This window comes from Phaeodactylum tricornutum, chromosome 17 (genome assembly GCF_000150955.2).
Source record: "Phaeodactylum tricornutum CCAP 1055/1 chromosome 17, whole genome shotgun sequence".
NCBI classification, from domain to species: domain Eukaryota; phylum Bacillariophyta; class Bacillariophyceae; order Surirellales; family Neidiaceae; genus Phaeodactylum; species Phaeodactylum tricornutum.
The window spans coordinates 453,451-480,622 of record NC_011685.1 but is presented as its reverse complement, the minus strand read 5'-3'; the positions used below and the strand labels follow the sequence as shown (position 1 = coordinate 480,622).

Genomic DNA, 27,172 nt, shown 5'->3' with positions numbered 1-27,172 from the left:
AGGTATGTACCCACGATACGACGAGCAAATTGAAATTTGTGTTCGGTCTATTTTTTGTCAAGACTCGTGTAATAGAGATCTTTCGCTTGTCGGCTACTGATGTAATCTGATAAAGGCAGATATTTTCATGGGGACATTACAATATGGTACAGATGAAAGCTGTTAGATACACTTTTCAGATCTCGTCGGCTGACGTTCGCTAGTGATGGAGCATCATCTGCCCTCCTTACAAAGGTAAAATCATGCAAGTTGAAATGCTTTGTCGTAGCCTACTGTTAGTTAGCTTTTTCTCCCAAGGAAGGATCCAGAGACTTTCACCATACAAATTTCTATCGGGCTAACATAAAATAAATTGCTCACATCTTTACTTTTACCTATGTCTTCAGTGCCAAAGTGAAACGGCAACTGCATTTTCATAACAAAGGAAAAAACGCAACCGACGGTTGCGAATCAGTCGTCACTCTGAGACTACCGTCAGAGGAGAATCCTTTCCTTCAAGGATTCCGCTGTCTATTTTCTCTCCTCTCTTTAGAGAGCGGACAAGACATTCGGAGCCCAAGTATCGGAGCTATCCTTGGCCGAGCTAAAATACTTTGTTACCTTTCCGTCTTCAGCGATAAGAGAGAATCGCTTGGTGCGGATACCAACCGGAGTCTCCATGACCAGACCCAGTTCTTTCGTCAGGGTACCAGAGTTGTCGGCCAGGAAACGGATACCTACATCCGAACCTCCGGACGTACGCCCCCACGCCTGCGAAACGAGAAAGGACGGATCAGAACAACTGCATCTACACAACAATTATGGATCTCTTACCCAGTCTTTTCCAGCCCAGAGCTTTCAACATACCTCCATAGTGTAAGCGTCATTCGTAGCAACGCAAATAGTCATATCGACGCCTCTCCCCTTGAGTTCCTCCTGAGCTTCCATAAAAGAGGGAAGGTGCGATTTGCTGCATCCGGGGGTGAAGGCGCCCGGAACTCCAAAGATTGCAACTTTCTTACCAGCGATAAGATCGACAATCTTTACGTCCACAGGCTTGTCTTCGCCACTGGAAAGTTCAGTTAAAGTTACGTCAGGAATGGTGTCACCCACCGATACTTCGGGCATGGTACTTGTTTCGGGGGCTGCAAAAAGCGCAGTAGAAACGAAAGAACTATGGATCGACGAGAAGCTGGTCGTGAGCGAGCAAAGCGAAAGGGAGGTGGCTACAAAAGCAAGAAGACGCAACTTCATATCTACTTCTGGCGACAAAGGCTATGGGAAGTTTGTATACGGTATCTGTGCATGGCAATGAAGTTGGACAAACCTGGTACAAAAAGGAGTCGTCACCAAAAGGGCTTCGCTGACGAAGGCTGACGTCACCCCTAATATGAAAATGTTGGACGAATAAACGAACAAGTCTCCAGTTAAAGCCCAAGCATCTACAGCAGGTATCGGCGCGAACTATCAACACTCCACTCACTAGCGTTTCAGAATCCAATGCAATACGCTCGTTCTACATTATCCTTGTATAGCGCTGTACGTGCATCATCACTAGAACAAATTTTGTCACTGAACGAAAGAGAAAATGAGTGGAATCGTCCGAGCTAACATTCCTACTCGTGCGAGTTATTTAGGATCCAATACTTTAGGCTAAGGCTATGAACCGCTTCTTTCCTACGCCAGGCTGATGACGATACTGTTAAACTCACGTCGGAGCAAATTTGTTTCTATAAGGTAGGCTGTTGCCGGTACTTGCACTCAGCCGTGCGAAAATCAACTGACTGTGAATACATCTATTCAAGCAAGGCTCTCATTCAACAACGCACATTCCAGCATGATAACTTTCAGTGCTTTTTCCACAGCAATACGGTCCATCGCATTGCGCTTCCAGTCTTTGATGGTAAATGCAGCCTGTCCTTTCAACTTTTCGAGTTGCTCCATAGCTCTTTCCAATTCACCTAACTGAACATGCTTGCGAGCACGAGCCAAGACAAACTCCGCAGAGTCCTTGTCATCATCTGGCGCAGGATCGTCGGGATGAGGTGGATATTTGAGGGTCGCAAAAACCATTCCAGCAAGCTGTCCCTCTAGACCAGGACGTCCGAGGGGAACTAATGCTGCTTGTCGAGTGGTAGTGTACAAATCTTCAAAACGAGCTTGCAAGGTGGAAACTGTTGCTACACCTGAGTTCGCGACGGAAGCCGGAATCGTTTTGACAGCCGTAGCTATGACACCGTCCCTTCCAGCTGCGATCTGTAGAGCTTTGAGCTCAGTTCCCGCAGGTTCACCGGTCGCTAATTGCTCAGCGAGTGCCAATGCTGCAGCTGAAAGGCGGTGCGCCTTGACCGAACCTTGCTGCGACGTTTGCGATTTGTTTAAAGCCAAATCTAGCTGGTTAAGTTTCTCGGTCAGTGCTGCTAAAGTAGCGGCCTTCTGTTTCAAATCCTCCGCAGCTTTTTTTTTGTACGCCTCCATCTCCTGTGCATATTCTTCTTGAAGCCTTGATTCGATTTCTATCTTGGTGACAGATTCGTAAGCATTTTTGTCCTGTTCGTATTCAGCCTTTTGGGCTTCCAATGCTGTATTGAGTACCTTGTGAATGGATGCTTCCTTATTGAGCAAGGCCTGCTGCATTTGTTGAGCTAACGAGTATTCTTGCTCCCGAAGCCGTTTGGCAAGCAAGTCTTCAAACTCCAGCCTTTGCTTTTGCATCAAGTGAGTGTACCTAAATAAGAAAAAGTTCGAAGGAAGTAAGGTCGGATTTACGTTTCGTCAAATCCTCAGAGAAGCCAAGTACGTACTGTTCGGCAGTTTCCCTTTCCTTCATTGCTAAAAACTCCTTAAGCCGTACCGCCTCCCATTTAGTGCGATCCTTAAGTTCGGTTGCCAGCTGAATGACTCGTGCCCGTAGCTGGGCCTGACTCAAAGTTTCTAGATCGTCGGCGTTAATATCCGACCAAATCGACTGGTGGGAAGCAATCAAGGACTCCGTTGCTTGTTCCGTCGCGGAGTCTTTCAACTCAGATAAAGCTTTTTCTGAGACAGTGGTATCGTCAATTGCCTTCGGTGCCGAAGTGGGCATCATGCTGACACGATTGCCACCGGTGGGATGCTTGGCTGGGCTGGCCGACACCGCCGACACTCCAGCATTTTTCATTTTCGAAGGAACTTCGATCGATAATACCCGATTGCCAGACTTGTCACCGTTGGAAACGAGTTGATCCTCAGCGATACCCAACATCTCGACTGGTTTTTCCGGAGAAGCTTCTTCCTTGATAGATGATTCTTTCGGTACTTCGGCAATCGGAGTGCCGGAAGACTCCAAACTATTGAAGTAATACGCTGCGCCAGCCACAGCAATCAAGCCAACCGCTGCCGCTGGTAGCATATTTCCTCCATTTGTTGGTGGAACCGAGGAGATAGGCCCTCCCACTACTGGTGCAGTGGGAGCCTTTCCCGCTGCGGCTCCCTGGCCTCCCAACTGCGCCCTGTCCAAGGCACGCTTTTGCTTTCCCGTCGCCGCAGCAGCCATCATACAACGACGTCCCACGTGCTGAAACACGTGTTGGCGGACTACAGCTTGTCGTAACATGGCGTTGCTAACGTCCGTGACGAAAGGTTCCGAAAAGCCTGTGGGGACTCCACACGAAGACCCAGCACGCTCCTTGGTGGCTTTGGTTGACGATGGAAACCGAAGGTTGGCCGCCGCTTGGCAACGGGTGCACCAGTCCTCCGTGGGTTGCGCGCTACGAAGGAGGGAGGTAAAAACGCCGACTGGGAAGTCGCTCCCGACGAAAGCAATCTTCGACTCATTGGACTCCACTCCTTTGAAAAGATCAATTCATTTCCGGATCAAGTACAGACCAAGTATTCAAAGTTACAAGTAGTTTCGTTTTAAACATAGGTATGCCACCCATTCTTCGTTGAACACATATTACGGTGGGTAGTCAGCTTGATATTGGAATAGGTACGGACTGTGAGATCTTACCCCCGTTTAGTGCAAGGAAGCAATTATTTTTTGTAGAGAAAACAGTTGATCTGTGAAACCTTTCGCTGCCGATTTTTAGCTTTTAATGTAAGCTGAGCTACGAATAATGAATTGAACCTAAGATTCTGACAGAGCAGTGCTCTTTGTTGCCTATCTACATTGGTCCTGGTGACAGAAGTAGGCGATCGAAAGAACTACGTACCGGTAGTTTCGTCCGCGGCAAAAAGGTTTTTTCGCGTCATTCCTGATTGTAAACGCGGAGCGGCAGCAACACCCTACACCTAACTGTAAACATCCGCAGTCGAACTTTTGCCCGCAGGTTTCGCCTTTGAATGATATAAAATCATACGACAACGAGGGCTCTTCTGCATACCACAAACCGTTATCATCATCCCCCCACTATTGTATCAAACGCCGTAAGACTCCCCTCTCTGCAAGAAGTCACAATGTCGCTGACGATACTTTCTCGAGCAGTAATCAGAAGTGGCCTCCGAAACCGACGTGTCCTTTCGGCAGTAGCGTCCCGTATCCAATTCGCTACCCCACAACGAACCCAACCTGGTTCGCAAGGTCTCCATTCCGTTGCGGCCAAATTCCCAAAGCACGTCAACAACCTATTGACAAAGTCTGTGATCCAACAACGGCTCTTCAAGACAGAAGGGGAGTACCATGGAATAGCGGATGACGCTCTGGACCACATTCAGGATGCGATCGACGAAGCTCTGGATTCCACGACGCTTGAGTACGAGGTCACGTTGGCGTCGGGCGTTCTCACCCTTTCGTTGCCACCCCACGGAACGTGGGTTGTCAACAAACAAACGCCAAACCAGCAGTTGTGGTGGTCAAGTCCATTGAGCGGACCCAAACGATACGAGTATGATGAAGCCGACAAACTCTGGTTCTCGACCAAGGATGGACTTAGTTTAGGCCCGTTCTTGGTGCAAGAACTTCGTCACGTATATCCGCAACTTCCTGATTTCGAAATCAATGTCTAACTGAAATTACGTATAGTCCCAATAGAACTTGTCTGTTTTTGCTGGGCTATCTAGCCAGCTACTTTGTGTACCTAGTCGCTAGAAATGAACCATTTGGCATGCGATGGATCCTACCACTCACGGGTACACATCCCAGCGTCCGAGGAAAAATCAACCAAGCATGCATAAGCAGCATAGAATGGCTGCCAATTCATATATTATTGGGTGGAAGGAAAATTACTCATTCAAGAGATCATCCAGATCGGCATCATCTTCCCAATCGACGCCTCCACTTTTGATATCGAAATCGTCATTCGCAGTCAATATAGACGACCTGGCACCTGGACGATTGGATGCATGAGTATGGCCAACAGGTGCGATGGTATTTTGCCATCGCGATCCAGATTTTGTGGACGATACCGCTGTTGGCTTTGAGAAAGTAGGTTTGGCAGAAAGCCCGAGAGAGGAGAAAATGTCATCTTCTCTAGGCTTCAACGGGGGTGGAGCCTTCTTTGGCGAAACAGTTGTTGCTGTACCTCCGAAAGTTTGACCAAGTTTTGTCGATTGAGTGGTATTTTTTTCGGACGAATCTGTTCGCCAAGCCTGACCCGTTTGAGCTGCAGCTTCGAATGAGTCATCACTCCAAGAATTTTTCGGTAGAGTTTGTGGTCGTTTGCTGTTTTGCACAGCTGAACCACTGGATTGAAAACTATTTCCTGACGACGGTGCCAGGGGTTTACCAAACGACATTCCTTTCGGAGAGGGTCTTCGTTGGTGCACTGAAAGTTCCACGTCACCAACTGTGTTATGTGGCTCATCCTCCCATCCCCATTCCTCGTCTGAAACATCGTTGGTCGCTCTGTATAGCAAAAAACCGCGAGGTTAGAAACGGACAATCATAAAAATCATTGCATCTCATGGCGCCGTCACGTACACTCCTTCGTATCCTTGCCGACGCCTGGAGCCAGAAATATTCGCTTCTTGAGGTATAGCTGCAAAAACTCGTCTCGCATATTTGACACACACAAATGCTAAGCCAAGCAGGGTCACAACCCCTACAATCATGGGTAAACTGCTTTCATCGTCATACCAAACAGACGTCTCTTCGGACGGTTTCACCGTGGACGGCGTAGCGTCGGATGATTTGGGTGTCGAAGTGGGCGCTTCCGACGAATCGTCAGCCGGTGCAACACACATTTGATTGACGTCTTTTCCTTCTTGATCAACTTCTTTGCATCTTAAATCTTCTGCCCACCAGCAACTTTTTTTGGAATTGATAGATTCCTTCGCTAAAGTCGCACATTCGCTGCAGCTTGAAACTGCTGCACAGGCAATTGGGGCAGCGGTGGGAGCAATTGTATCTTTAGAAGTAGGCCGTGCCGAAGGAGCTTCAGTGGGCGCCGTTGTGGTAGCCGTACTAGGATTTTTTGTAGGAGACGACGACGGTATCGCAGATTGAGTCCCCGCTTTGGTTGTAGCCTTGCTAGGCGTTGCCTCTGTTCCACCCGCGGGGACTGTTGGTTCTGTAGGCGACGCATTGGCGGATTCAGATTCAGCTGAAGCTTTTTTGACTGTTGGGACGGGAGCAGGGGCTCCCATCGAAGCTGGTTGCACAGCGTCGATGTCCGGCCTCTCTGCGGGTAGCGGATCCACCTTCGTTGGCTCACTAGATGGGGAAACAGTCGGAGCTTTGTCGCCTATCGGCTTTTTCTGAGCTTCAGTTGGAGCGCTTTTCGGCGTCTTTTCCTTTTTACTCGTCTTTTCCTCCTTTTTGTCTTTTCTTTCGTCTTTTGCTACTTCATTCTTAGCTTCGATGGGGCCATTTTCCGTCGATGGTTTTGCATTTTCTTTACTGGCCGCCTCAAGGTGTCGATTGCTTTTCATCAAGGTCTCGGCGACTCGGGTCGATCCATCGTCTTTTGATGTTTTACTGAAATTCCTTCGATAGCGAAATCCTTGTGTTTCGAAAGAGACGCTATTTGGAAAAGGTTTTACGGAGGTCGGGGCGGCCGCCGAGTCTGTGAAGCACTTTATCAAAATGATTGATGCCCAAACTCTGACGACGAGACTGTTTTTGGAATACTTTCTCATTCTGGTTCAGTCGTCCTTCCGGCCAAAGCAATTTTGTACTTAATGCAAGCACCCAGAATAGATAAAGTAAAAAAAAGTTGGGATAGACCAGCGGAGTGAGCTTTCCTGTATCTTCTCTTCCGTGCTTTTTTTGTCTTTTCCCCAAGACTAGCCCGTTCATTCATGGTCATGCAAAAAGGCTAGTTCACGCGCTGTAAAAAAAAAAGACGTGTGAAACGGGCGGTTGTCAACCCCAAACCTGTGATCGTGTCGCGCCCAGCGCCGATTGATGACGACAGACTCGATACTGGAACGCAGAAGGGATCCCCGACATGACTTTATCAATCGTGTAGGGCTTGTTTCGAAATGTCTATTTCATCTGTAGATAAAAATCTCAAGGGACAACACAACCTTGTTGATTATGAATGACCCTTGGTAAAATCCCGGAAACGCTCTCTCTCTAGGCTAGACCAATATCAACCATCAGTGGGATTCCTTGCCTCTGATAAGGCGGTCTTACTTTTAGGAAAAAGACGAGGAGTGGATCAATATTGATCGTCCAAATATTTGAACAGCATTTGACAACGTCCTCATTGTAGCTGAGCCCGCATCATCGATTCAGCTACCATGCCTCGACAGAGCTCGGTCAGGACCGCCTATCACAAAGTGGGAGCTGCAGGAAACATACGGTACGTCACTTGGAAGGTAACGCCACTTTGTCGTAACTATTCTGATTCCAATAATGATTTCTGAATGGACACTGGCCCAATACTTACTTTGAGCTGCGATCTACTTCCACAGCGGATCATCGTGGACGAAATGCTTTGCATGCTTGGGAGTTGCTGCTGTTGTATTGGCGTTGCTGGGCATGGCAGGGACGCCAAACACCACCGACCGGGAATCGGCCGAGCTCATCACGTTGAGAAAGCTTCCATGAATAGCAACAGTTCTCCAGACGACTCATACGATCCATCAATTTATCCAAGCATTGGAGAGACGGATGTTCGAGACGCCATCGCGGGAGCCATGGACAAAATTGAAACCGCGGAAAAGGACGAGATGCAGAAGGAAAAATCCATGCTAGAATCTGCTGTGACGGCGGCTGGAGGTATGATTCGCTCCGGTATAGACAAACTGCTAGGGGGGAACCTTGACGATGAAGAGATTGAAGAAATTGTCTCGGAAGTCGAGGAACGATTGAGGATTGGATTTGATGAAGACCTCGAGGCCAAGGCTGACCAGATTACCCAAAACTACGAGGATGAGATTGAAAACGCAGTCGACAACGCAGAAAGAGAACGTGTTTCATACGACACCATTGAGAAAGACATTTGGGACCGAGAAGACGTCGCGGTTAAAGCGACAAGGGGTGAGATTGACTCAGCAGCAGAACTGCTGCATACCAATTTGCGGGGACGGGCCTCACAGATAGAAAAGGAAATTTTGGAGAAGCGGTTGAGTGCAAGATTTGGACGCCCCGTCACCATTGTCATTGGCGACGATCTGGAACTGGAAAGTTTAGACAATCTCTTCGCTGGTCTTCCGTCTTCTGGCGGTGCCACGGTATCGGGAGAAGCCTACAATGGAATCCAAAATGAAGAGCACGCAGACAGTGACAGAGACCCCGAGGAAAATAGCCACAATTCTAGGGCACCAAGCCTTTCACCCGAATCAGATTCAGGATCTGCGGATAACTCTGAAAGCTCTTTTGATGATCCGATGGCAGAAACCGGCAAAGAAAATTCGCATACACAGGAAGAGGTCGAGACTAAGGCAGAAATATCCTTTACCGATCCAGATATAGCTCCGAAAGAGCAGAAAAAGAAGGGCTGGTTCAGCTTCGGCAAGTGAATGAAAACTCCGATGCCCCTATTTATATTTTACGTAATTAGCTGGAGCCATTGAACTCTAGGCAAATTTGATTCCATCTTCTTCCGAGGTTTCGCCTCTAAAAATAGTGCATTTCCCGCGATCCTCCAAGATCGAGAGTGCCCGTCTCAGCAATTCTTCGTCCGCACCCTGAAACGACATCCCGTTGACATCCTCTCCGGAATGCAATTCGTAGACCGTACATACCGAGCCTACGTATCCGTTCTTTTCCGCCCACTGGTGAATATCCGTTGCGAGCTGTTCAGGTGTGCGCCACAAAATGCGGCAGGTTGTTTTGTTGGCATCTTGCCACTCGCCGTGTCCGTGCCGACAAAAGTCGTCCAGAACTTCTTGAATTTCCCCTGGTTGCAGCCTTCTTTTTATATTGTCGTTTTTCCACAAGGGACAATCATGCACAACTAACGTTTTGATTTTCTTTTCTGTGTGATACCTCAGGATCAGCTCGCGCCACAAGGCCATTTGCTTTTCCCGAGTAGCCAGAACTGGCTGGATTGTAAAAAATGGAGGAAACGAATAGAATTCGGGGTACTGCAATTATGGAGGATCGCACGGTGTAAATAGAGTGCGCAAACGCCAATATTGTCAGCAACTCCAACCGGAAGACTTGAACTTACCTGAAAGTCAGGCATAATGCGCAAGATAACTGAAATCGCGTAATCAAGTCGAGATGCAACCCACTGTCACCCACTTCTCCGCTTCCTACGGATCAAAAATGCTAAACGGTGAAAGAAGAGGAATTCGCGAATCAAGGCGAAGCACCAAATGAAGTTGATGACAGTGAACGGCGCGATTCCCAGAAAGAGAAACTGGTCGTCCGCCCATTCGACGCGGGAAGGACCTCGCTATATGCACGATGAGTTCTCAGTGATAGTGAATGTGTCTATAAGTGACTATGACATGATAGTGAATCGACCGCGGGTTAGGGGAGAAGGTCTGTTATCAGAACACGGTTGGAGGTCCAACGACCATAGGTAGTGCTGCCGAATCGTGAACTTTGTAAAAATTGTATAGAACGACTTGACTATGAAGCAACGCAAGATTACATGTGATCCGAATTTTAGCGTGGCTACTACTAGTACGAGTAGACAGCGTATTCCTTTCCGGAATTTCTTGATTGTACATTTTTCGGCAATTGACGAATTCACCAATGTACAATGACAAAAAGCATCGAGGTCGCAACGGAAACAGACTTAAAGATTGAATCACACAGCGCACCTCTGTAATGACTGACAGCAGAAAAAGTCTCTAACAAAGAGAGGTGCATCCGGAGTCGGCGAAGATCGGAATGGTTGTTGTCGGTGGGACTGTACACGATAGAGGTTCTGGGATTCGAGGCACCAGCTCTAGCTTCCCTTGTCGGTCGTGTCAATGCATACATTTCGACCTTCGGCGGAGACGAGCATCTTGAGCTGTGTAATCCAATCAATAATATTATGTACCAGTAACTCCCACACCTAGTCAAGGGAATCATTTCCACCCGTGGTCGACTCGAAACTTCTTGGGAGAAGAGAATGCGTCGAATGACATGTTCGGTATCATATTTCTAAACGCAAGCGATCAACGAAAAGAAAATATGAAGTTTCTCGTGTTGTTGTTGGCTCTTCCCACTGTAGTCGCTGGAATGAAGGTTCTGCGTATTCGAGACGGCGCCGCGAAAAATGCTCCACTCACCAAAGAATTTGGGCTTTTGTTGAATGATCATCCCTCCAAGTAAGTTAAACACTTGATCCAATAATTTTCCTAAGGTGCTGATGGTTTCAGAATCTCATACCCCTTTTAGTTTCCTTCGCGATCTTGAAGGATTCGATATATTCAGTATGTCGCTGAGCCTCTCAATGGGGCATGGAGGCCAAGGAAGCTCAGTGCCTTCCCCAACAATCTCGCCCACTGGAACGACAATGGGAAGTCCAACAACCAGCCCAACAGCGGTTCCATCGGTCCTTCCATCGGCTATCCCATTGACTGGCACGCCTATCTCGCCAACGTCTTTGTCCCCCCAAATTTCCTCCTCGGTTCCGGCTTCTGCCTCTCCGGTTGCTGGAAATGCTACCGTCGCCATGTTTACACTCAACCCAACGGTCGCGTCGACAATTGGCCAAGGAGCGACATTGGCCACGGACGATGGTCGTAACGCCAATGTGTCTAGCGGACCAAGTGTTGGGCAAACGTCCATGATTGTTGTGTTGGCTTTAGCGGCTGCGGCAGTCGTTGGCGCTCTCACGGTGCGCCAACTTTACAAGAAAAAAGGTTCCCATGCGCAATCCAGCCTTTCGGATGTTTCCGGTAGTCAGCTCCAAATCTGAGGAATCTTCACAGACATAATATCTCCTTTACGTAGCGTTCAACTTTTCCAGTGTGCAATTCTACCCGTTTGTCAAGGAACGGGACTCTACTGCTTCCAACTCAATCATCTACCTTTTTGTTCTAAGAGCAGTTTTGCGATTTGCAAAGATGCCTACAATCAAACGACACAGCCGTAGAACGTTCGATGTATGCGTCGCTTGGCCATCATACTGGGTGTAGCCAAGTCAGGGCTCTGGCATCGAAGCCAGAGAAAAGTTCGCGGGTGAGATAGCTCCTGTATCGGCCTGGCCGTTCGTTACAGTACCATGTTTTATTATTTATTACCCTTGACTGTGAGTCGGAATCTATCTGTCCACGTCACAAAAGCTTCTGACGACGACATTCTGATTTAAGAGGAATTGGAGTGTCCCCCTCAGATATAGACAATCATGGCATCACCGATGAAGTGTGTTGACGTTGACTTGAAAGATGTGCCACCATCGAAACGTAAACCTCTAGAATTTGGAGTCAAGGTTGCGGCGGGAAAGCAGGAATCCGTTCTCTCCCTCCAGCCATTCCTCCCAAACAGTTAAAACCAACCCTTCGGCACAATTCTGTTGAATGCTTCCTGAAGTACTCCGTCGTCTAATCCATTTTGCTTTCGTTTCACTAACCATGTGCACCACCGACAACTCCAAACAAGCCGCTAGTGGCGCTGCCAGTCGTCTGGCTCGCAAAAATATCCTGGAACTCGCGCCCTACCGATGCGCCCGGGACGACTATAGTGAAGGCGTCCTGTTGGACGCCAACGAAAACGCGTTTGGTCCTCCTACCAGACCGGAACACATCAAGGATCCGTTGGAACGGTACCCGGACCCGTACCAAGTGCCGTTGAAGCAAAAGCTCGCCGCGCACCGAGGCAACGAGCTGGAATCGTCGAATATTTTCGTGGGAGTCGGATCGGACGAGGCAATTGATCTACTCATGCGCATCTTTTGTGTTCCGGGAAAGGATAAAATCATGCAAACCCCACCAACCTACGGAATGTACAAAGTTTGCGCCAAAATTAACGATGTGGAAGTGGTGAATGTCCCATTGACTGCCGATTTTGACTTGATTATTCCCAATGTACGTCTGACGAACCGATACCGTGTTCATTGCTATCCTCGGCCTTTCTTAAACGATTTCAACGCTTTGCTCTTGCATGTAGATTTTGGAAGCCATAACGCCGGAGGCCAAACTGCTCTTTCTCTGTTCTCCCGGAAATCCTACGGCCAAGGCGTTGCCGTTGGCCGACATTGAAGCCGTCTTACAGAGTCCCCAGACGTGTGACACAATCGTGGTCGTAGACGAAGCGTACGTGGACTTTTCGACACAGGGATCGGCCGTGGGTTTGGTGCACCGGTACCCCAACGTGGTGGTGTTGCAAACGCTGTCCAAAGCCTTTGGATTGGCGGCGATTCGGTGCGGATTCTGCATCGGACCACCGGATATCATCCAACTCATGAACAATTGCAAAGCACCGTACAACGTCAACGCGTTGACTTCGGAATTGGCAATACAAGCGTTCGATCACGTGGATGTACTGGACACGAATATTGCGAGTTTGCTGTCGGAACGTGCCCGGGTGGCGGCCTCGTTGGCAGAGTTGGACTTTGTGGAAAAGGTGTATCCGTCGGACGCCAACTTTTTGCTCTTTCGGGTGGCGTCGCACGCACAAGCCGTGTACAAGGACATGGCGGATCAGGGTGGTGTGGTGACTCGCTTCCGGGGCACCGAAATGCATTGCGACGAATGCATTCGGGTCACGGTCGGCACTCCGGACGAAAACGAAGCCTTTTTGAAGGCTTTGCAAACGTCGTACCGGGCGTTGGCGTAAAACAGAGGACGAGCGTGAAAGGTCGAATGCGTAATTACTGTTTAACACGGACTGGAACAAGAATAGTTTGCTAAAATTACGTGTCACGAGAGAGAAACTCGTTCGTGTGGGTACGCTTGGGGTGGACATCCGCACACACTTCCAGTGTTACTTGTTGCCGGAATCCGAAACTTCATCCTTCCACCCGTTCTTCAATCTAGATTCGAGGAGTTTTTCCTGTTCGGCTCGGAGCGTTTGCCGCGTTTGCAACCAGGTCTCTTCTTTGGTGGCGACTTGGGCAGCTTTTTGTGTCTCGGCCAATTGCTTGGCGAGGGCTTGTACTTTGGCGTCGAGTTTCGTTTTTTGCGACGAGGCTGCCTTGAGGCGTTCGGTCGCCGTGGCGTGATCCTCGCGGACAGCCTTGAGACAGGCTTGGGCTCGTCGGCGACGACCCGCAGCGAGGGATTCCTTACTCGGTGGGGTGACGGTAATTTTGTAACTCAGGACCTTTTCGCGCATCCACGAAAAGCTATTGTCAAAGTGAAAGGAGAGTAGACAAGGGACCGTGCCCACGAGAAATTTCTGCGTGACGGGACTTTCCTCCGCGGCGAAACGAGCTTCTTCCTAAAGTGGACGGAGAACCCAATGAAGAAATAGAGAGCGTGAGCAGGACAGTCACAGGCAGTCACACAACGACTGGCTGTTGGCAACGCCAGTTCCCCCCCCCCCCCCCCCAGACGTACCTTGACGACGGTGACACCTTCTTCTCGTTCCGCAGTAATTTCAAAAGACACATCGTGTGCTTGCAGTTCTACGGCGTATTCGACGACGGATCCGGGCGTGGAAACTTGAATGGGCACGACGAGGTTGCCTCCCGCCGCGACGGGGACGGAACGTCCGACGTAGGTGGAAGCCTTGGCTTCGTAACTGTGCAAGTTGGGCCCGTCCACGGACTGGAGCAAGGCTTCTGGAGACGTGGCGTTCCACACGGATGTCGGGGGACGAAAGGCCGCGTCGGCTGATATCTTGGCCTGATCCACGGCCTGGGCTTCCAGTTCTTCCACGTTGCCGTTCGAGGCGTCGGGTTTGGGATTACTGCTGGTCGATTCCGGCATGCTGATGATGTACTGAATCACGTGCATGCACTTGTGTACTGTACCAACGGATGGGCAAGAACGGATGTATCCAGAATGGGAGACGAATGCCCTCGTTCCCAGTTTCGATGGTGTGTGGCGATTACCGAGGGATTGGCGAGGCGACCGAGTCGCGTCGGCCATGGCGCACGTTCGCTATTACCGTTGGCAGGCGGATACCCGGGTATGCCTTTCTCGTGAGACTTTCTATAGGTACGTTTCTACGGTATACGGTACAGGAGAGACACACTTTTTCACTCGTGAACCAACGAACAATGCGAACTACTTACGTCAAAATTAACGTGCCATGCTCCCCCTCGCAGTCATGGTCATTCACAGTCAACATTCCCCACTTGGGATATGACCCCTAACCCTCCTTTCTTTGCCCATACGAGTTAGGTGTTAACTAACTGTAAAACTTTGCCTCTTCCAGAGCTGCAGCGATCGACTGACACAGAAGAAAGATAGCGTTCACGACTTGGTGTTAGTTCGGTGGCAGATGAATCCACTCTCTCCCTCGTTCTTTCCAATCATTCACGGTCAACTTATACTAATATAACATCTACCTGGTAAGCCATAGACGAAAGACATCTCACGCTGAGGTTTGTTTTCGACCCGCAAGCTGCGAAATTCGCATCTGCACGGAACAGGAACTTCTGCCGCGAACTTGGGTGCTCCTATGGCGGCTGTAAACGGTTACAATAGAATCGGTACGTCCGAACCCAACCAACGGGAGTTCCGGAAACGGGTCCGAGCGCGTCCACGACAAGGAACCCGAACGGGGGTGGGTGCATCGACGTAATAGACAAGAAGCACCAAGGACGCGATCGTTGTTCCGGAGTACATACACTGTTATTGCTGTGGTGGGTAGTGGATAGAGGATTACAGTGTTGCCTCTTGTCGGGAGATCTTATGAAGACGCCCTTGGATTCGGCAATCCGGCGGCGGGTGGCGATCCTAGGGGCCTTGTGGCTCGCGTCGCGCCCATTGCTCGCCACCGCGGCCTGGTTGGGCCCACCACAATCCCTTTGCCCGTCCACACTGCCGTCCGCCACCTCCGTACCGGAATGTCGTCGTCGGATCCCCACGGCACTCCACGATTCCAACGAAGCCCCCGACGAGGAAGGTAGGAAGCGCCAACGCATGGAGCTGGTCCGGAGTCTCCAGGGATCCTTCTATCACACTGCCACGCGGGAACGACCCGCTGCCGCGTACCATCGACCGACGGGACGTGTACACAATCTACCACTCTGGAGAGTGGGATGGAACGAAGCACTCGGACGGACCAACGTTCTCAACGTGCACGAAGCCATGTACACCAACATGTTCGAACACGTCCTGCATCAGGAACCCCCCTGGTACGTTGGGCATTTGTACCTACCCCAAGGCAGTCGCAATATCAAATCTCCCGCACACGCGCTGCGAGATTGGGAAAGTCTGGAACCGACCTTGGCATCGCCATCAACCAAGACAACCGCACCCCACGCTTCCAATCGTGACATGGACAACGACGATTGGAACGAGCAATCGTCCGTGCTGGGTGCACTCTTGCGCATTGTCGATTACCGTCGCATGGGGGATGGACGTCTCCTACTCCTCATACAGGCATTGGAACGCTTCGTCGTCACGGACGTGATACAAACCTTGCCCTACAGTGTCGCCAACGTACAAATCGTCCCGGACTTGGAAGAAGTCGACGCGGACGTGGATTGGATAGGCAAAGAATCGGAATCCTCACGGACCGTCCCTTGGGCGCGGGGGGAGGCCGTCCGGGAAAGTTTCGACCGCTGGCACCGTTACGAATACGACGCCGAGACCGTCTTGCCCCTGCCGGTCGCCGCTGAATTGTCCACGGGGGCCGTACTAGGCACGGCCCTACGACAAGTCCTGCCCCACGCGCGGTACGCCCGCGATACCAACGTGGCTGCCTTGGCCCTCGAGCGCTTGCCCGATAGGCCTTCCATCGAACATACCGAACCGACACCCGAATCCCTCGTTCACGATTCGGCACACGGCCTTGCGCCAACGCCATCGTCCCACTGTACACTGGAACAAAGACTGCTCCAAAAAGGAATTCTTCGGGAACCTTTTCTGAACGAGGAACTCCAAGCTTTGACGCTCGACGATTTGGAACGTCGTTTGTGGATCGTCTTGGATTCATACTTCAAAACGAGCCGGGCTCCTCTTTCTTCGCACTTGCTCGGTCTCTTGCCACCGGAAATTACGTCGTGGCCCAAGGGGTTTGTGCTTCAGCATGTTTGTCACGCCATGCAGGCCAACACCGACCATGACGGTGGCGATGCCACGGACACGAACAAGTTCGTGCACGCCGTGTCAATCGATTATCCCAAAGATCGACGACAAAAGCGACTCAGCTACACGGCGGCGAGTTTACTGGAAGATCCGCACGATGGAGCCGCGACGACCGCACTCCGGAGATTGCTACTGGCGTGTCCCACGACCAAAAGTCGACTATGTTACGTGTTGCAAATTCTGGAAGGCACGTGCGGGGCGTTTCAGTAAAACAAGGACTGGAACAAAGCAATCACTCGACGTTGTCGTGCGGTGACGGATGGACTACCGGAACGGTTTATGTATACCCCTCTCAGCTTGCGGATGGAATTATGGGAATGCGACCCTGGTGAAATCATCATTTTACTAATAGGCAATGGATGATTTGCGCCGGAGCAAAAATAGCAGGAGATAACTCGTTTCGCTCCAGCCCAACGAAGGAGTCCTTTATTCATTAGAATGGGTGCTGCTGCTACCGCAAATAAAGACTCTGGAGTCAGCCGAATAACGGAAGCCTTTATACTCTTGTTCTTTTACCTTTAAGAATCGGAAAGAGACGGTAGGGTCGCAAAACAGACTCCCGCCAATTCAAACACGTGTTGGTACGGAAAGGCAACGAAAAGATGGGCTGCCGTCTGTCCCAGCTGCGCCGCCAAACTCTCCGCCTCGAGTTCGTGGCGTCGCCGCACATCCTCCGCAGTTGCCAGATAGGAGCCAACACTGGTTTCCAGCGACAACTTTGCTTCGATCCATATCGCTACACTGGGTTCGTGCGCCACGGTCTCCAGTTCGCGCAACGTTGCTTGCAAAATGCGCTTGGCTAGCTGCGCGTGTTCGGCGGCTTGGTGGGACGCCAGTCGGCGGCGTGCCACGTCCACTCCCGTTGTTTCGTCGGATTCCACCACTGCTTCCGCGGCGAAGCGACTGCGCGTAATCTTGGACAATTCCAGCAAAACGATCGTTTGCTGGTGTACACAGTATTCTCGGATCAAGGGATGGAGTGCGGGGTCGTCCTTGCGCGGTCGGCCGGGTCCGCGTCCACTCGGGGGCGCCTGTGCCTTAGCCGTCGGCTTGGGACTCGCACATACCGGTGGCGTCGGGCTGACGCGGCGTGCGGAAGGATCAGTCTGGGCCTTGGCGGCGTTCCGACGGTCGACCGCACCCATTTGGTACAGCGCACTGGCGATAGTCAGAAGGTTCGGTTCCACGGAGGACGGAACGGGCTGGACGACCGAACGCTTGCGGGGAATGACAAGGGTCGGCGCCGTGGGCTTGGTGGCGATGGCCGTGACCGGTAAAGGTACAGCGGCCACTTCCACGCGGTCGAGACACTGGTTCAGTTTCTCCGACCGCAAAGGCGCCCCTCGGACTGGATCATCGGCACGCTGCGGTTGCCGTAGCGGCGCCTTCACTTTTCCTCCGTCGTCGTCGGCTTTGCGATATTTATGGGGACGGGCTGGTTCGGGGACACGCACCGCCGTTGGTGGAACGGCACTCGTTGTGGACGGCTGACCGGGTGCCCCAACACCGTGCGTTCCCTGTGCCTTTCGCACGGCGGCGTCCAAGGTACGTTGGTTAGGTTTCTCCAACCGCACCTCGCGGACCGGGGCATCGGCACGCTGCGGTTGCTGAAGCGCCGCCTTCACTTTTCCACCGTCTTCGGCTTTGCGATATTTATGGGGGCGGGCTGGTTCGGGGACACGCACCGCCGTTGGTGGAACGGCACTCGTGGTGGACGGCTGACCGGATGCCCCAGCGCCGTGCATTCCCTGTACCTTTTGCAAGGCGGAATCCAAGGTACGTTGGGGAACCGGTGTCTCGTTTCCGGCTTTCTCGACCGGCACCCGTGGGGTCTGTACCACAGCCTGGAGCTTCGGTGAGACGCGGGGTGGGACCGGACTCACGGTGACGCCGGACGGGGAGGTCCGGTTCTCCGGGACAACGAGACGCGTCGTCTCGACGACAACATCGCGACGCTGCGGGGTCCCACCGACGGGAAGGGTCCGACTCTCCGGTGGCAACGGATCGAGGGCGAGGAGTTGGATCGTTCCGTGGCCGGTCGCGGGATGATAAGTGGCGACGGCTGCTAGGGCGACGCGTTCGGCCGCTACGCGACCGACACTTATTTTGCGGGCGTCGCCTTCGGCGAGGGGGGCAATGCCGGGGAGAGGTTGGAGCCGCGGCAATCCCCCGTCGGCGTGGGGTGCGTACTGGAGGACGGTGCCGTCGGAGAGTTCCAAAAGTACACGACCGGCGTCGGCCACCATACCACTGACGGCTTGTATGCATTTGAGATCGCCCCGTTGGGGTCTACGGGAGGATCGAATGGACGGTGCGTTGGTGCCGGGGAGGGCGATTTCGGTGTGATTGTAGGGTGAATGTAGTTGCTGGCGATCGACGTCGAGGTGGACGATGCTCATTTGGTTGTACCATTCGCTGCCACCGCAGAGACAGTAGCCACCGGCAACCCCGAGTGTGGCTTCGGTGTGGGCGACGTCGACAAACTTGGGACGGGCGAGCCGCGGCTTGGACGTGGATTTTTCTTCCGGCCGTAGATCCCAAACGCGGAGCTTTTGTCCGTCCGATTTGGAAACCCCCTGTAGATTCCCGAGGGGATCGTGACGGAATTGCAAAAGTTTGATGGTATTCCCGTTGGTGTTGGTATCGTAGAGTTGGGTCCAACGGGGTTCGGCCTGGGGATGCCGGGGCGGTTCGAAACTCCAAATGTGAATGTTCTTGATGGCCTTGCCGGTGAAGAGCAGGTATTTGGGTTGTTTGGTCTGAAGTTTGGTACAGGCTCCGAAACCACGAAGTTTGGCGTCCTGGTGTCGGTAGACCGTGACGTGATCGAGCAGGTTCGGGTGGTTGTGATGTTTGCCGTTGCTCTTGTTGTTAGTGGTGTTGAGACGACGAAGGGTATCCTGTTGTGGTGGTTGCGTGGGTGGAGACCGGGCATCGTAGGAGGCTTCCAGTGCGCCGAGGTGCACGGCGAGTAGTTCCATACTGCCCCGGAGGACTCCGGCAAAACACCAGAGACCGTCGGGGGAAACATCCACGTCCATTAACAAGGACGTGTGCTGCGGTGGGAGGGAGACGGTAGACAGGGTAAGCAACCACGATAGTTAGTAGTAGCAATAGTAGTAGCGAGGGTGGCATACACATACACAGACATGTATATGCATACACACGTACCACTCCCTTGGCGTGTATTTGACAAGCGACGGCGCCGTGTTTCTGAAAGTGGTTGGAATCGACCAGACCCCGAGAGACATTGAACGTAGACATTCCTTTTCCACTTTCGGTCCAGACGGTGGGATAACGTCCCGTCAAATCAAAGAGTCGGACGGTTCCGTCGGTAAAGCCGGCCACGAGCAAACGTCCCGAAGGACTGAATTGGAGTGAGGTGCATTCTTCGTTGACGGCAAAGGTTGGTGACGACGACGACGTCAATAACGAAGTGGGAGTCCGCAGTTGTCGTCGCAAAGTGCGATCGAGCGGTGGTAGTACTGGACGTATCACGTCGTCGTCGTCGAGGCCCTTGTGGAGGTTTTGGTCGTTGTCGGGATCAATCCGGAGTTTGCGGGGTGTGGGGGTGACACGGATGAGTGGACCCGGATACCCCGCAGCGGGAGTCACGCGACTTGACGTGGTGTAGGAATCATCGTTACTGGTATTGCTGTGCGTTTGGTTGTCCTTCCTGTTGATCCTCTCGTTCTTGGTCGTCGATTGCCAGGGGGAGGGAACGACCTTCGGTCCACCGGAGGACGTGACCGACGATCCCGTCATGCTGCTACGAGACTGTCGACCGTTCAAGTCTATCGTACACTCGTACCAATCAATGAATCACTGAATCAATCAATCACTGAATCAACAACAATCAATCAATCAATCAATCAATCAATCAATCAATCAACAAACAACAACAACAACAACAACAACAACAACAACAACAACAACAACAACAACAACAACAACAACAACAACAAGACAAGGAACAATGGTACGCCATGACGCCTGCCACTGAACGAGGGGCACCAAAAAACCGGCGCGGACCGTCCCCGGTGCGGTGCGCCGTGCGAGACAGTGGCGATGCGGATTGGTTCCGGCCAGCGAATTAAGCTTGGCCGGCGTGACCCGTGCGATTTCGTTTCGGCGCGATCCGGAAACCAAATCTCTCATCCTACTCCAGGTCCCCCCACATAGTCGGACCGCAATGCGGAAGGTGAGGTTTGCCGTGTAGATTCCCCATTCCCTTATAGGGAGGGACAGTAGTAGGGTGGGGTTGGAACGTCAACGCACAGTCACATCACGGTCAATGCCGTCGCTCGATGCCCTCCATCCACGACATTCCGGGAATGCTCATCGTCCCCTTTCGACACACACACTAGATTACAAATTCCCACTCTCTTTTTGTCACTCACACACACACACACACCAACACACACACACCCTCTCACCCTTGTTGTTGTTGTTGTTGTTGTTGTTGTTGTTGTTGTTGTGTGTCTCGCGACGGCATGCGACTCCTGTCGGTGGTGGGCACGTTTCTTCTGACAGTGAGTGGTTTCGTACCCGTTCGTGCCCTCCTACCCTTGATCAAAAGGTCGTGTGGACCCCGGGTGCTACCGGTGACCCGATTCCACGACAAACCCCCCGACGGACGGGACCATCGCGTCCATTACAACACTAGCAACAGCCACCACTCTTGCAGAACTTCACCACACCATTCCCACCTTTACCACAGCAATACCGACACCAACCGTACCGACGTTGCCCCGACACGCCGTATGAAATCGCTGGCACCTCGACCCCGATCCGTCGTCTACATGGCCGTGGCCATGGCGTTGCACTTTGGAGGCTACGAATTCCTCCGCAATTCCTGTCTCGCACTCTTTACCTCCTCCCACGTTGGTTTCCACAACCCCGCAGCCTTTCCCCTCGCCAACGCACTCGTATCGCCCTTTGCCGTCCTACTGCTCCTCGCCTACAGTCGACAACTCGCTCGCTACGGACCCCGGATCGCTCTCTGCCGATCCACCGCCGCATCGGTGCTATGGATCGCTACGGCGGCCACGGCACTCCGAATCACTCCCTTACTCGGAACCATCGGAAAACCCATAGGCCAAGCTCTCATATTACTCACGTTTCTCTTCCAAAGCTCCTACCAATACCTCCTCTACACGCAACACTGGAGTTTCGTCGGATCCGTACTCACACCGGACGAAGCCTCCCGGTGGTTCCCCGTACTCGCCGGTGCCTCCAGCATCGTTTGTACCTTGACGGGATCGGCTATACCCTATCTTGTTCCCCGAATCGGACTTCTCGGTCTCATGGCTGCCACCGCGTTTACCCTCACCATTGCGTTATTCTCGGGTGACCGGGCATACCATCTCGCCCAGCGATACGGCTTTGATCCTTCCCCACCCATCCAAGCCAGCACGGCACCAGCTCCCAATGTACGTCAGTCGCCCAACGATACCGAACCGACGTCTCTGGCGACCCACGGACGCCTCCAACAAGCCATCGACCTCTTTCGTCGTGTCCCGACCCTCCGCGCCCTCTTTCTCGAAGTATTGTCCTTCCAATCGCTCAATACTATTCTACAAATTGCTCTAGTCCGGACGCTCAAAACAGAAATTCCCGACGATGTCGCACGCTCGGCCTACACGGGTCGACTCTACGCCGTCGTCAACGCGTGTTCCGCCCTCTTCCAATTCGGCGTCTTTCCCTTTGTACTCCGCCGCCTCGAGCCACGGTGGATTTGGCGCGCCCTCCCGTGGGGCTCCTGGCTCCTCAGCCTCCGCTTGGTGGGGAGGGCCACCTCTTTGACCGGCGTGGCCACCGCCGTGGTCGTTGCCAAAGTCACGGACTACGCCGTCCGGTCGGTCGTCTATCCCATGGCCTACCAGCCGTTGGACTACCATAGTCGTTACGTTGGCAAGGAAGTCATCGGTGTCTTTGGGTCACGGACTGGCAAATCCGGCGTCTCGCTCCTGTACGTAGAGAGCGTCTTTGTGTATATATACATACATGCATGCATGTGTCGTGTACCGAATTTATGTTCTCACCAATGCACTCGTTGGCTTGCCTTGCGGGACAGGTTATCGTCGTTGACGATGTTGGGATGCACCGGACTGCCCCAACTCAATCAACTGGCCCTCGTTGCCGCGAGTTTGTGGATGGCCTCGACCGTTTGGTTGAGTCGGTTGATCCCTACACAGGCCGATGCCCAGGCCCGGGTCGAGCAACGTCAACAAACGCAAAAAGCGCAACAAGGAGGTCAACCGACCACCGCTGGCCGCATCAAACTAGAATAGAGCCCGACGGAACCCGTGTGTATACATTTGTACAGAAACACCCGTTTTGGGGCAATTAAAAAGAAATAAACTTTATGAATCACGTCGTTTCTAATTGAAAACGCTGTTTAGGGAGAAAAGGCAAACGAGTCGTCTGGGGCCGTGTCTTGCGATCGGGTTTGCATGCCGCGACGTTCCACCGTGGCCTTGCGGGACCGCAGTTCTCGCAACAATGCTTTGGCTTGTTCTTTTTCCGGCCCCGAATATTCCAACAAACGCGAAGCCAAGGTCCCAGCCGTATCCAGCTCCCCGTGCGACTTGTGGTAGTTGGCCAGGAACAGCACAGCCTCGGCTTCCGGACTTTCCAACACGAGTCCCTGCAGCATCGTCTCCAGGGTGAGACTACTGCTGCCCAAAGCGCCCGCATTGGGATAGGTTACCTGATGTCGCAGTTCCAGATGTCGCATATAGCATTGAGCCGCGTTTTCTTGCTGCCCTTCTTGTTGATACAGGGCCGCCAACTTTTGTGTCGCTACCCCTTCCTTGTCGTCGTGTGACAAGGCCTTTTCGTACGCCCGAATGGCGTCGGCGACCATATTCAACTGCACCAGGGTCGTGCCGACCGCGCACCACATCCGCGCATCGTAGGGTCGCAGGTGGGCGGCTTTCTTATAGTAGTACAGGGCGTACAAATGCATATTGAGAATTTCGTACGTTTGGCCGAGACCGTACCAGGCACGGTAGTCTTCGGGAGCGACTTGGACCGCCCGTCGATACGCTTCCATGGCGTTGGCCGTCTGCTTCCACTCCACGTATTCGTGCCCCATCAGTGTCCAGGCACTGGTAAAGGTCCGATCAATTTTAAGCGCTCGTTGAAAGTACTGAATGGCCTTGGCTCGTTGCTGTTTCAGTGAATAATAGTTGCCAACAATGCAGCACGTTTCTGCGCGATACTTGTCTACTTGCACGGTTGTATGGGCCAACTGACTCAAACCCACCGCATCTTCCTGAACGTAGAGAATATTGGAATACACGTCCATGGAATCGATTCGGTACGGCATGGTTTGATGCAGATTCTCCCAGACGGTTTGGGACGGGGTGAATTGCCGCAAGTGGTACTGCGCAATCGCGTACTGGGTCAGCACGTAGGGGGACGCGGGCAGCAACTTGGGCTCCATCCACCGTTCGTACAGGACCAAGGCTTCCTCATGGTCTTGATGTTCGACGTGAATGTGGGCGCAAAACAAATGATACACGCAATGTCCGTGCAGATCCTCCAAACCGTCTTCCACAATGCGTTCCAGCGAGCGATTCTGTACGACGCAAGTGGCCAAGTCCAACCAGGCACTCCAGTTCCAAGGAAATTGGCATACGCTCCGTACCAAAACTTGAAAGGCGGGAGGTGAATGCGGCGGGACGGTGTTATGCGTTTCGCAAGCCACGAGTATCATGCCGTACACGTACAAGCCAAACGCATCCAATCGATCATCCTCGTAGGCGTCCAGCAGCTCGAACGAAAGCTGCTGCAGGTAGGGATTCCGCGCCGGAACGTGTTTTTGTGCTTCACTAGAGTAGGGAGAGGAAATAAAGAATCAGCGAGGGTACAGGTTTCGGACAGGGTCATACAAACGCAAGTACGACCGACCGTAGCACAAAAGAACACTTACTTTTTGAGCTCGAGGTATTCTTCTTCTTTGCGTCGTTCGCCGGCCATGTACAAGGCGTAGGCCCGGAGGTAGAACGCGGCGGGCGACAAACCCGCCAAGGGAGGTGGCATACTTTCAATCGACGCGTGCTTAGGGATCGGTGCACTGAGTACCGCAGCGGCGTGTGCGTACTCCCCCAAATCCATCAAGGATTTGGCGTAGTAGACGTGCGGGTTCGTTGCCTCGACATCCCCGAGCTCCTCCACGACCACGGACGGTGCCAAAACTGGTTCGCGGACGTTATTCACTGTCGATTCGCCAAGAGTCTTCGCTTTGGTAAAGGGAGGTAGACCCATCCACTGCTCGGCTGCCCATTTGGCGGCGAGCTTGAGACCCCGGTCCGACAAGACGCGACAAGCCTGTTGGAGGTCCACCCGGACTTGTGGGACGTTCCATTCCAGCGCCTGCTCCACTCGCGGTGAATGCGGGGACAAGAAAGGACTCGTGGGGGCAATGGCAGTGGTCTTCATCGGGACTAATGACGACACCGATACCGTACTTCAGATATCGACCAATGAACGTCAGCGTCTTGGTTGGAAGGTAGGATCTTATCCGTTCTTTTGGAATTTGCCAGGGTCCCCGACTTTGGACCGAAGGGGGGCAACGGCAACCATCCCGAGGCTTTCGAAGGAATGACGGTCGGTCGTTTCCCGATTCTTATTGATCGGAGAGGCGGTATTTTAAAGCTACTCCTCAGAGTTGGTCATAGACCAATTTGTTGAATATGGAATAGAGGATGCTTGCAAGTTGGTTATGGGGAGTGCTTCGGCTTTGGTATCCAACTTCCTTCTAGTACGACATGAATATGACAATCCAACACCTAAATCTCTGGAAGTCACGCGCACCCAGAAGATACAATGGCGAGAAAAACGACGGAAAATGACTGTCCACCTTCACAGCAAGCAGGCCCGTTTGGTACGAAGCAGATTCGGTGCTCATCGCATCCCAACGATTGCATCTCTCTCTCTCTCTCCCCCACAACATCCACGCGCGTCCCGACAACGACAGTGCTCTGGGTTCGACCGAACGAGACGACGACAGCGGCTGTTCCCGCGGTGCGGTAGGGATTGTTGCAACAACCAAGCCATGTGGAATACGTTCAACAGTATTGCCGAAAAGGCCAAGGCGGCGGCGAAAGATCTCGACAAACAGCTCAACGAAAGCGTCGGGGTCGAACAATCCAATCACGTACCGGCAGTAGCTACGAATGTTGTGGCCATGAATGATGCGTGGGCGGACGACTTTGATCTCGACGAGGAGGTGACGGCGTACGCCAAACCCGGAGACCAACCCGTCGTCGCCGACACCCCGGTGTCTCGGCCCGAAGCCGTCCCGGACCCTTCTCCAGCATTGGATCACGTCGGGGTCCTGGAAGGTGACGAGAATGACGACGATGCGCGGAATGCAGACGAGAGCGAACTAGTTTTGGACGAGACAAGTAGTGTATTGACGAATCAAAAAAGCCTCCCCACCCAACCGTCCGGAGACAATCTTACGGAATTCGAGCGATCCCACGAAAATGAGTCTTTGAGTCTCACGGAGCCAGCACTGGTGGTGGAAAACACCACGACACTTGATTCGATACCCGCGACAGACCTTTCGACCCTCAACTCGAATCCACCGGACACTGTACAAAACCTGGGATCGGATACGGATTCGGGCACCAGCGAACCGAGTAACAAGCTAGAGGTTCCAAACACGCAAGGAGCAGATGACTCCGTTGACCAAAAATTTCCGCAGAATGGCAATCTAAGTGAAGTTGTGAAAACCCACTTGCTTGTGAACGAGCTGCCAACAGAGGACGATGTCGATACCTTGGAGGACCGCGGCAACGGTCACGTTGTAAAAATCACCGACACCGAGGCGCCCTCCACCGCCGCATTGGAAACGCCGATTGACGTAGACGTCTCTGAAAGCTTACACGCAATCCCAAATCAACTTGAAGCTACCGAGGAAGTCTCACCTCAGCCAGCACCGCGTATACCAGTGACTATCGAAACAGAACCAGCGTTAGCCGAAAGCACCGACTCCACGGTAGCACCCGACAGTCCCAAAGGCCAACATCCGGCAGATTCATCGAGTGTGCGCACAGAGTCTGCATTTGGCGAGCTATCTGCGAATCAAGAAGCGTACACACAACTGAAGGAGAGACTTGCACAGGTCGAAAAGATTCTGCAACAAAGAGAGGACCAGCTCGTGAATAAGACTGAACAGCTGACCACTATGCAAAGCATGTTCGAAAGCGAAAAACATCAGCTCATTCAAAAGATTCAGAATACGAAAGAAGAAGCGAAACGTCGCATGCAAATGGCCAAAGAGAGAGTCGAAGCGACCGAAGCTCGCTTCCAAGCGTTAGCGACATCGCAAGGTGGTGCGTCGGAAGAAATGGCCAAACAAGCGGAAATCATTTCAGAGCTTCGGACGGAAGGAGAAAAACTGGCCTTGAAGCAGCTAGAGATGGAAAAATCTGTTCGAAACGCCAAAGGTGAGTCGCGCGAACTTCGAGAGCAACTAGAGCTTGAGAGTGAGGCAAAAGAGTCGGCTTTTGAGAAAGTCAAAGAACTAGAGACTGACTTGAAAGAAACCAAGCAAACTCTGTTGTCAGCTCGCAAGGGAGAATCCCAGGCAGGAAAGTTGGAAGCGAATTTACAACTTGCGAAAGAAGAGAGCGAGCGCAAGAGTGCGACGATAATGTCGCTTGAG

General features: G+C 52.3%; 12 protein-coding genes across 12 annotated transcripts; 6 read left to right on the top strand and 6 right to left on the bottom strand.

The window, feature by feature from the left end:
* Positions 1-338: 338 nt before the first annotated feature.
* PHATRDRAFT_56578 (predicted protein) lies at positions 339-1,268 on the bottom strand. The gene is made up of 2 exons (XM_002182809.1): positions 847-1,268; positions 339-750 (listed from the first exon to the last, which is right to left on the bottom strand). Exons 1-2 carry the CDS (start codon positions 1,231-1,233, stop codon positions 529-531), a joined length of 609 nt encoding a protein of 202 aa, XP_002182845.1. The 5' UTR covers positions 1,234-1,268; the 3' UTR covers positions 339-528.
* Positions 1,269-4,623: 3,355 nt separating this feature from the next.
* On the top strand, positions 4,624-4,884 carry PHATRDRAFT_14927 (predicted protein; the record flags this gene model as incomplete). Its single annotated transcript, XM_002182936.1, has 1 exon — positions 4,624-4,884. A coding segment is annotated over one exon (261 nt), but the record flags the coding sequence as incomplete, so codon positions are not given.
* A 297-nt stretch (positions 4,885-5,181) lies between these two features.
* PHATRDRAFT_48439 (predicted protein) lies at positions 5,182-7,152 on the bottom strand (the record flags this gene model as incomplete). The annotated part of the gene is made up of 2 exons (XM_002182808.1): positions 5,879-7,152; positions 5,182-5,803 (listed from the first exon to the last, which is right to left on the bottom strand). Exons 1-2 carry the CDS (start codon positions 7,033-7,035, stop codon positions 5,182-5,184), a joined length of 1,779 nt encoding a protein of 592 aa, XP_002182844.1. The 5' UTR covers positions 7,036-7,152.
* A 489-nt stretch (positions 7,153-7,641) lies between these two features.
* On the top strand, positions 7,642-8,888 carry PHATRDRAFT_48438 (predicted protein; the record flags this gene model as incomplete). The annotated part of the gene is made up of 3 exons (XM_002182935.1): positions 7,642-7,703; positions 7,797-8,775; positions 8,813-8,888. The coding sequence occupies 3 exons, from the start codon at positions 7,642-7,644 to the stop codon at positions 8,816-8,818; spliced, it is 1,047 nt and encodes a 348-aa protein (XP_002182971.1). The 3' UTR covers positions 8,819-8,888.
* Positions 8,889-8,922: 34 nt separating this feature from the next.
* PHATRDRAFT_38893 (predicted protein) lies at positions 8,923-9,533 on the bottom strand (the record flags this gene model as incomplete). The annotated part of the gene is made up of 2 exons (XM_002182807.1): positions 8,923-9,432; positions 9,519-9,533. 2 exons carry the CDS (start codon positions 9,531-9,533, stop codon positions 8,923-8,925), a joined length of 525 nt encoding a protein of 174 aa, XP_002182843.1.
* A 944-nt stretch (positions 9,534-10,477) lies between these two features.
* PHATRDRAFT_38892 (predicted protein) lies at positions 10,478-11,207 on the top strand (the record flags this gene model as incomplete). Its single annotated transcript, XM_002182934.1, has 2 exons — positions 10,478-10,614; positions 10,685-11,207. The coding sequence occupies 2 exons, from the start codon at positions 10,478-10,480 to the stop codon at positions 11,205-11,207; spliced, it is 660 nt and encodes a 219-aa protein (XP_002182970.1).
* A 655-nt stretch (positions 11,208-11,862) lies between these two features.
* PHATRDRAFT_38891 (predicted protein) lies at positions 11,863-13,066 on the top strand (the record flags this gene model as incomplete). Its single annotated transcript, XM_002182933.1, has 2 exons — positions 11,863-12,315; positions 12,398-13,066. 2 exons carry the CDS (start codon positions 11,863-11,865, stop codon positions 13,064-13,066), a joined length of 1,122 nt encoding a protein of 373 aa, XP_002182969.1.
* Positions 13,067-13,119: 53 nt separating this feature from the next.
* PHATRDRAFT_48436 (predicted protein) lies at positions 13,120-14,322 on the bottom strand (the record flags this gene model as incomplete). Its single annotated transcript, XM_002182806.1, has 2 exons — positions 13,120-13,669; positions 13,789-14,322. 2 exons carry the CDS (start codon positions 14,320-14,322, stop codon positions 13,214-13,216), a joined length of 990 nt encoding a protein of 329 aa, XP_002182842.1. The 3' UTR covers positions 13,120-13,213.
* A 558-nt stretch (positions 14,323-14,880) lies between these two features.
* On the top strand, positions 14,881-16,999 carry PHATRDRAFT_48435 (predicted protein). Its single transcript, XM_002182932.1, has one exon. The coding sequence runs from the start codon at positions 15,091-15,093 to the stop codon at positions 16,699-16,701; it is 1,611 nt and encodes a 536-aa protein (XP_002182968.1). The 5' UTR covers positions 14,881-15,090; the 3' UTR covers positions 16,702-16,999.
* A 10-nt stretch (positions 17,000-17,009) lies between these two features.
* PHATRDRAFT_48434 (predicted protein) lies at positions 17,010-20,256 on the bottom strand (the record flags this gene model as incomplete). Its single annotated transcript, XM_002182805.1, has 2 exons — positions 17,010-19,547; positions 19,663-20,256. The coding sequence occupies 2 exons, from the start codon at positions 20,254-20,256 to the stop codon at positions 17,010-17,012; spliced, it is 3,132 nt and encodes a 1,043-aa protein (XP_002182841.1).
* A 651-nt stretch (positions 20,257-20,907) lies between these two features.
* Positions 20,908-22,784, top strand: NTT6 (nucleotide transporter 6; the record flags this gene model as incomplete). The annotated part of the gene is made up of 1 exon (XM_002182931.1): positions 20,908-22,784. Exon 1 carries the CDS (start codon positions 20,985-20,987, stop codon positions 22,782-22,784), a length of 1,800 nt encoding a protein of 599 aa, XP_002182967.1. The 5' UTR covers positions 20,908-20,984.
* A 107-nt stretch (positions 22,785-22,891) lies between these two features.
* On the bottom strand, positions 22,892-24,939 carry APC8 (predicted protein; the record flags this gene model as incomplete). Its single annotated transcript, XM_002182804.1, has 2 exons — positions 22,892-24,329; positions 24,431-24,939. 2 exons carry the CDS (start codon positions 24,937-24,939, stop codon positions 22,892-22,894), a joined length of 1,947 nt encoding a protein of 648 aa, XP_002182840.1.
* Positions 24,940-27,172: the final 2,233 nt, after the last annotated feature.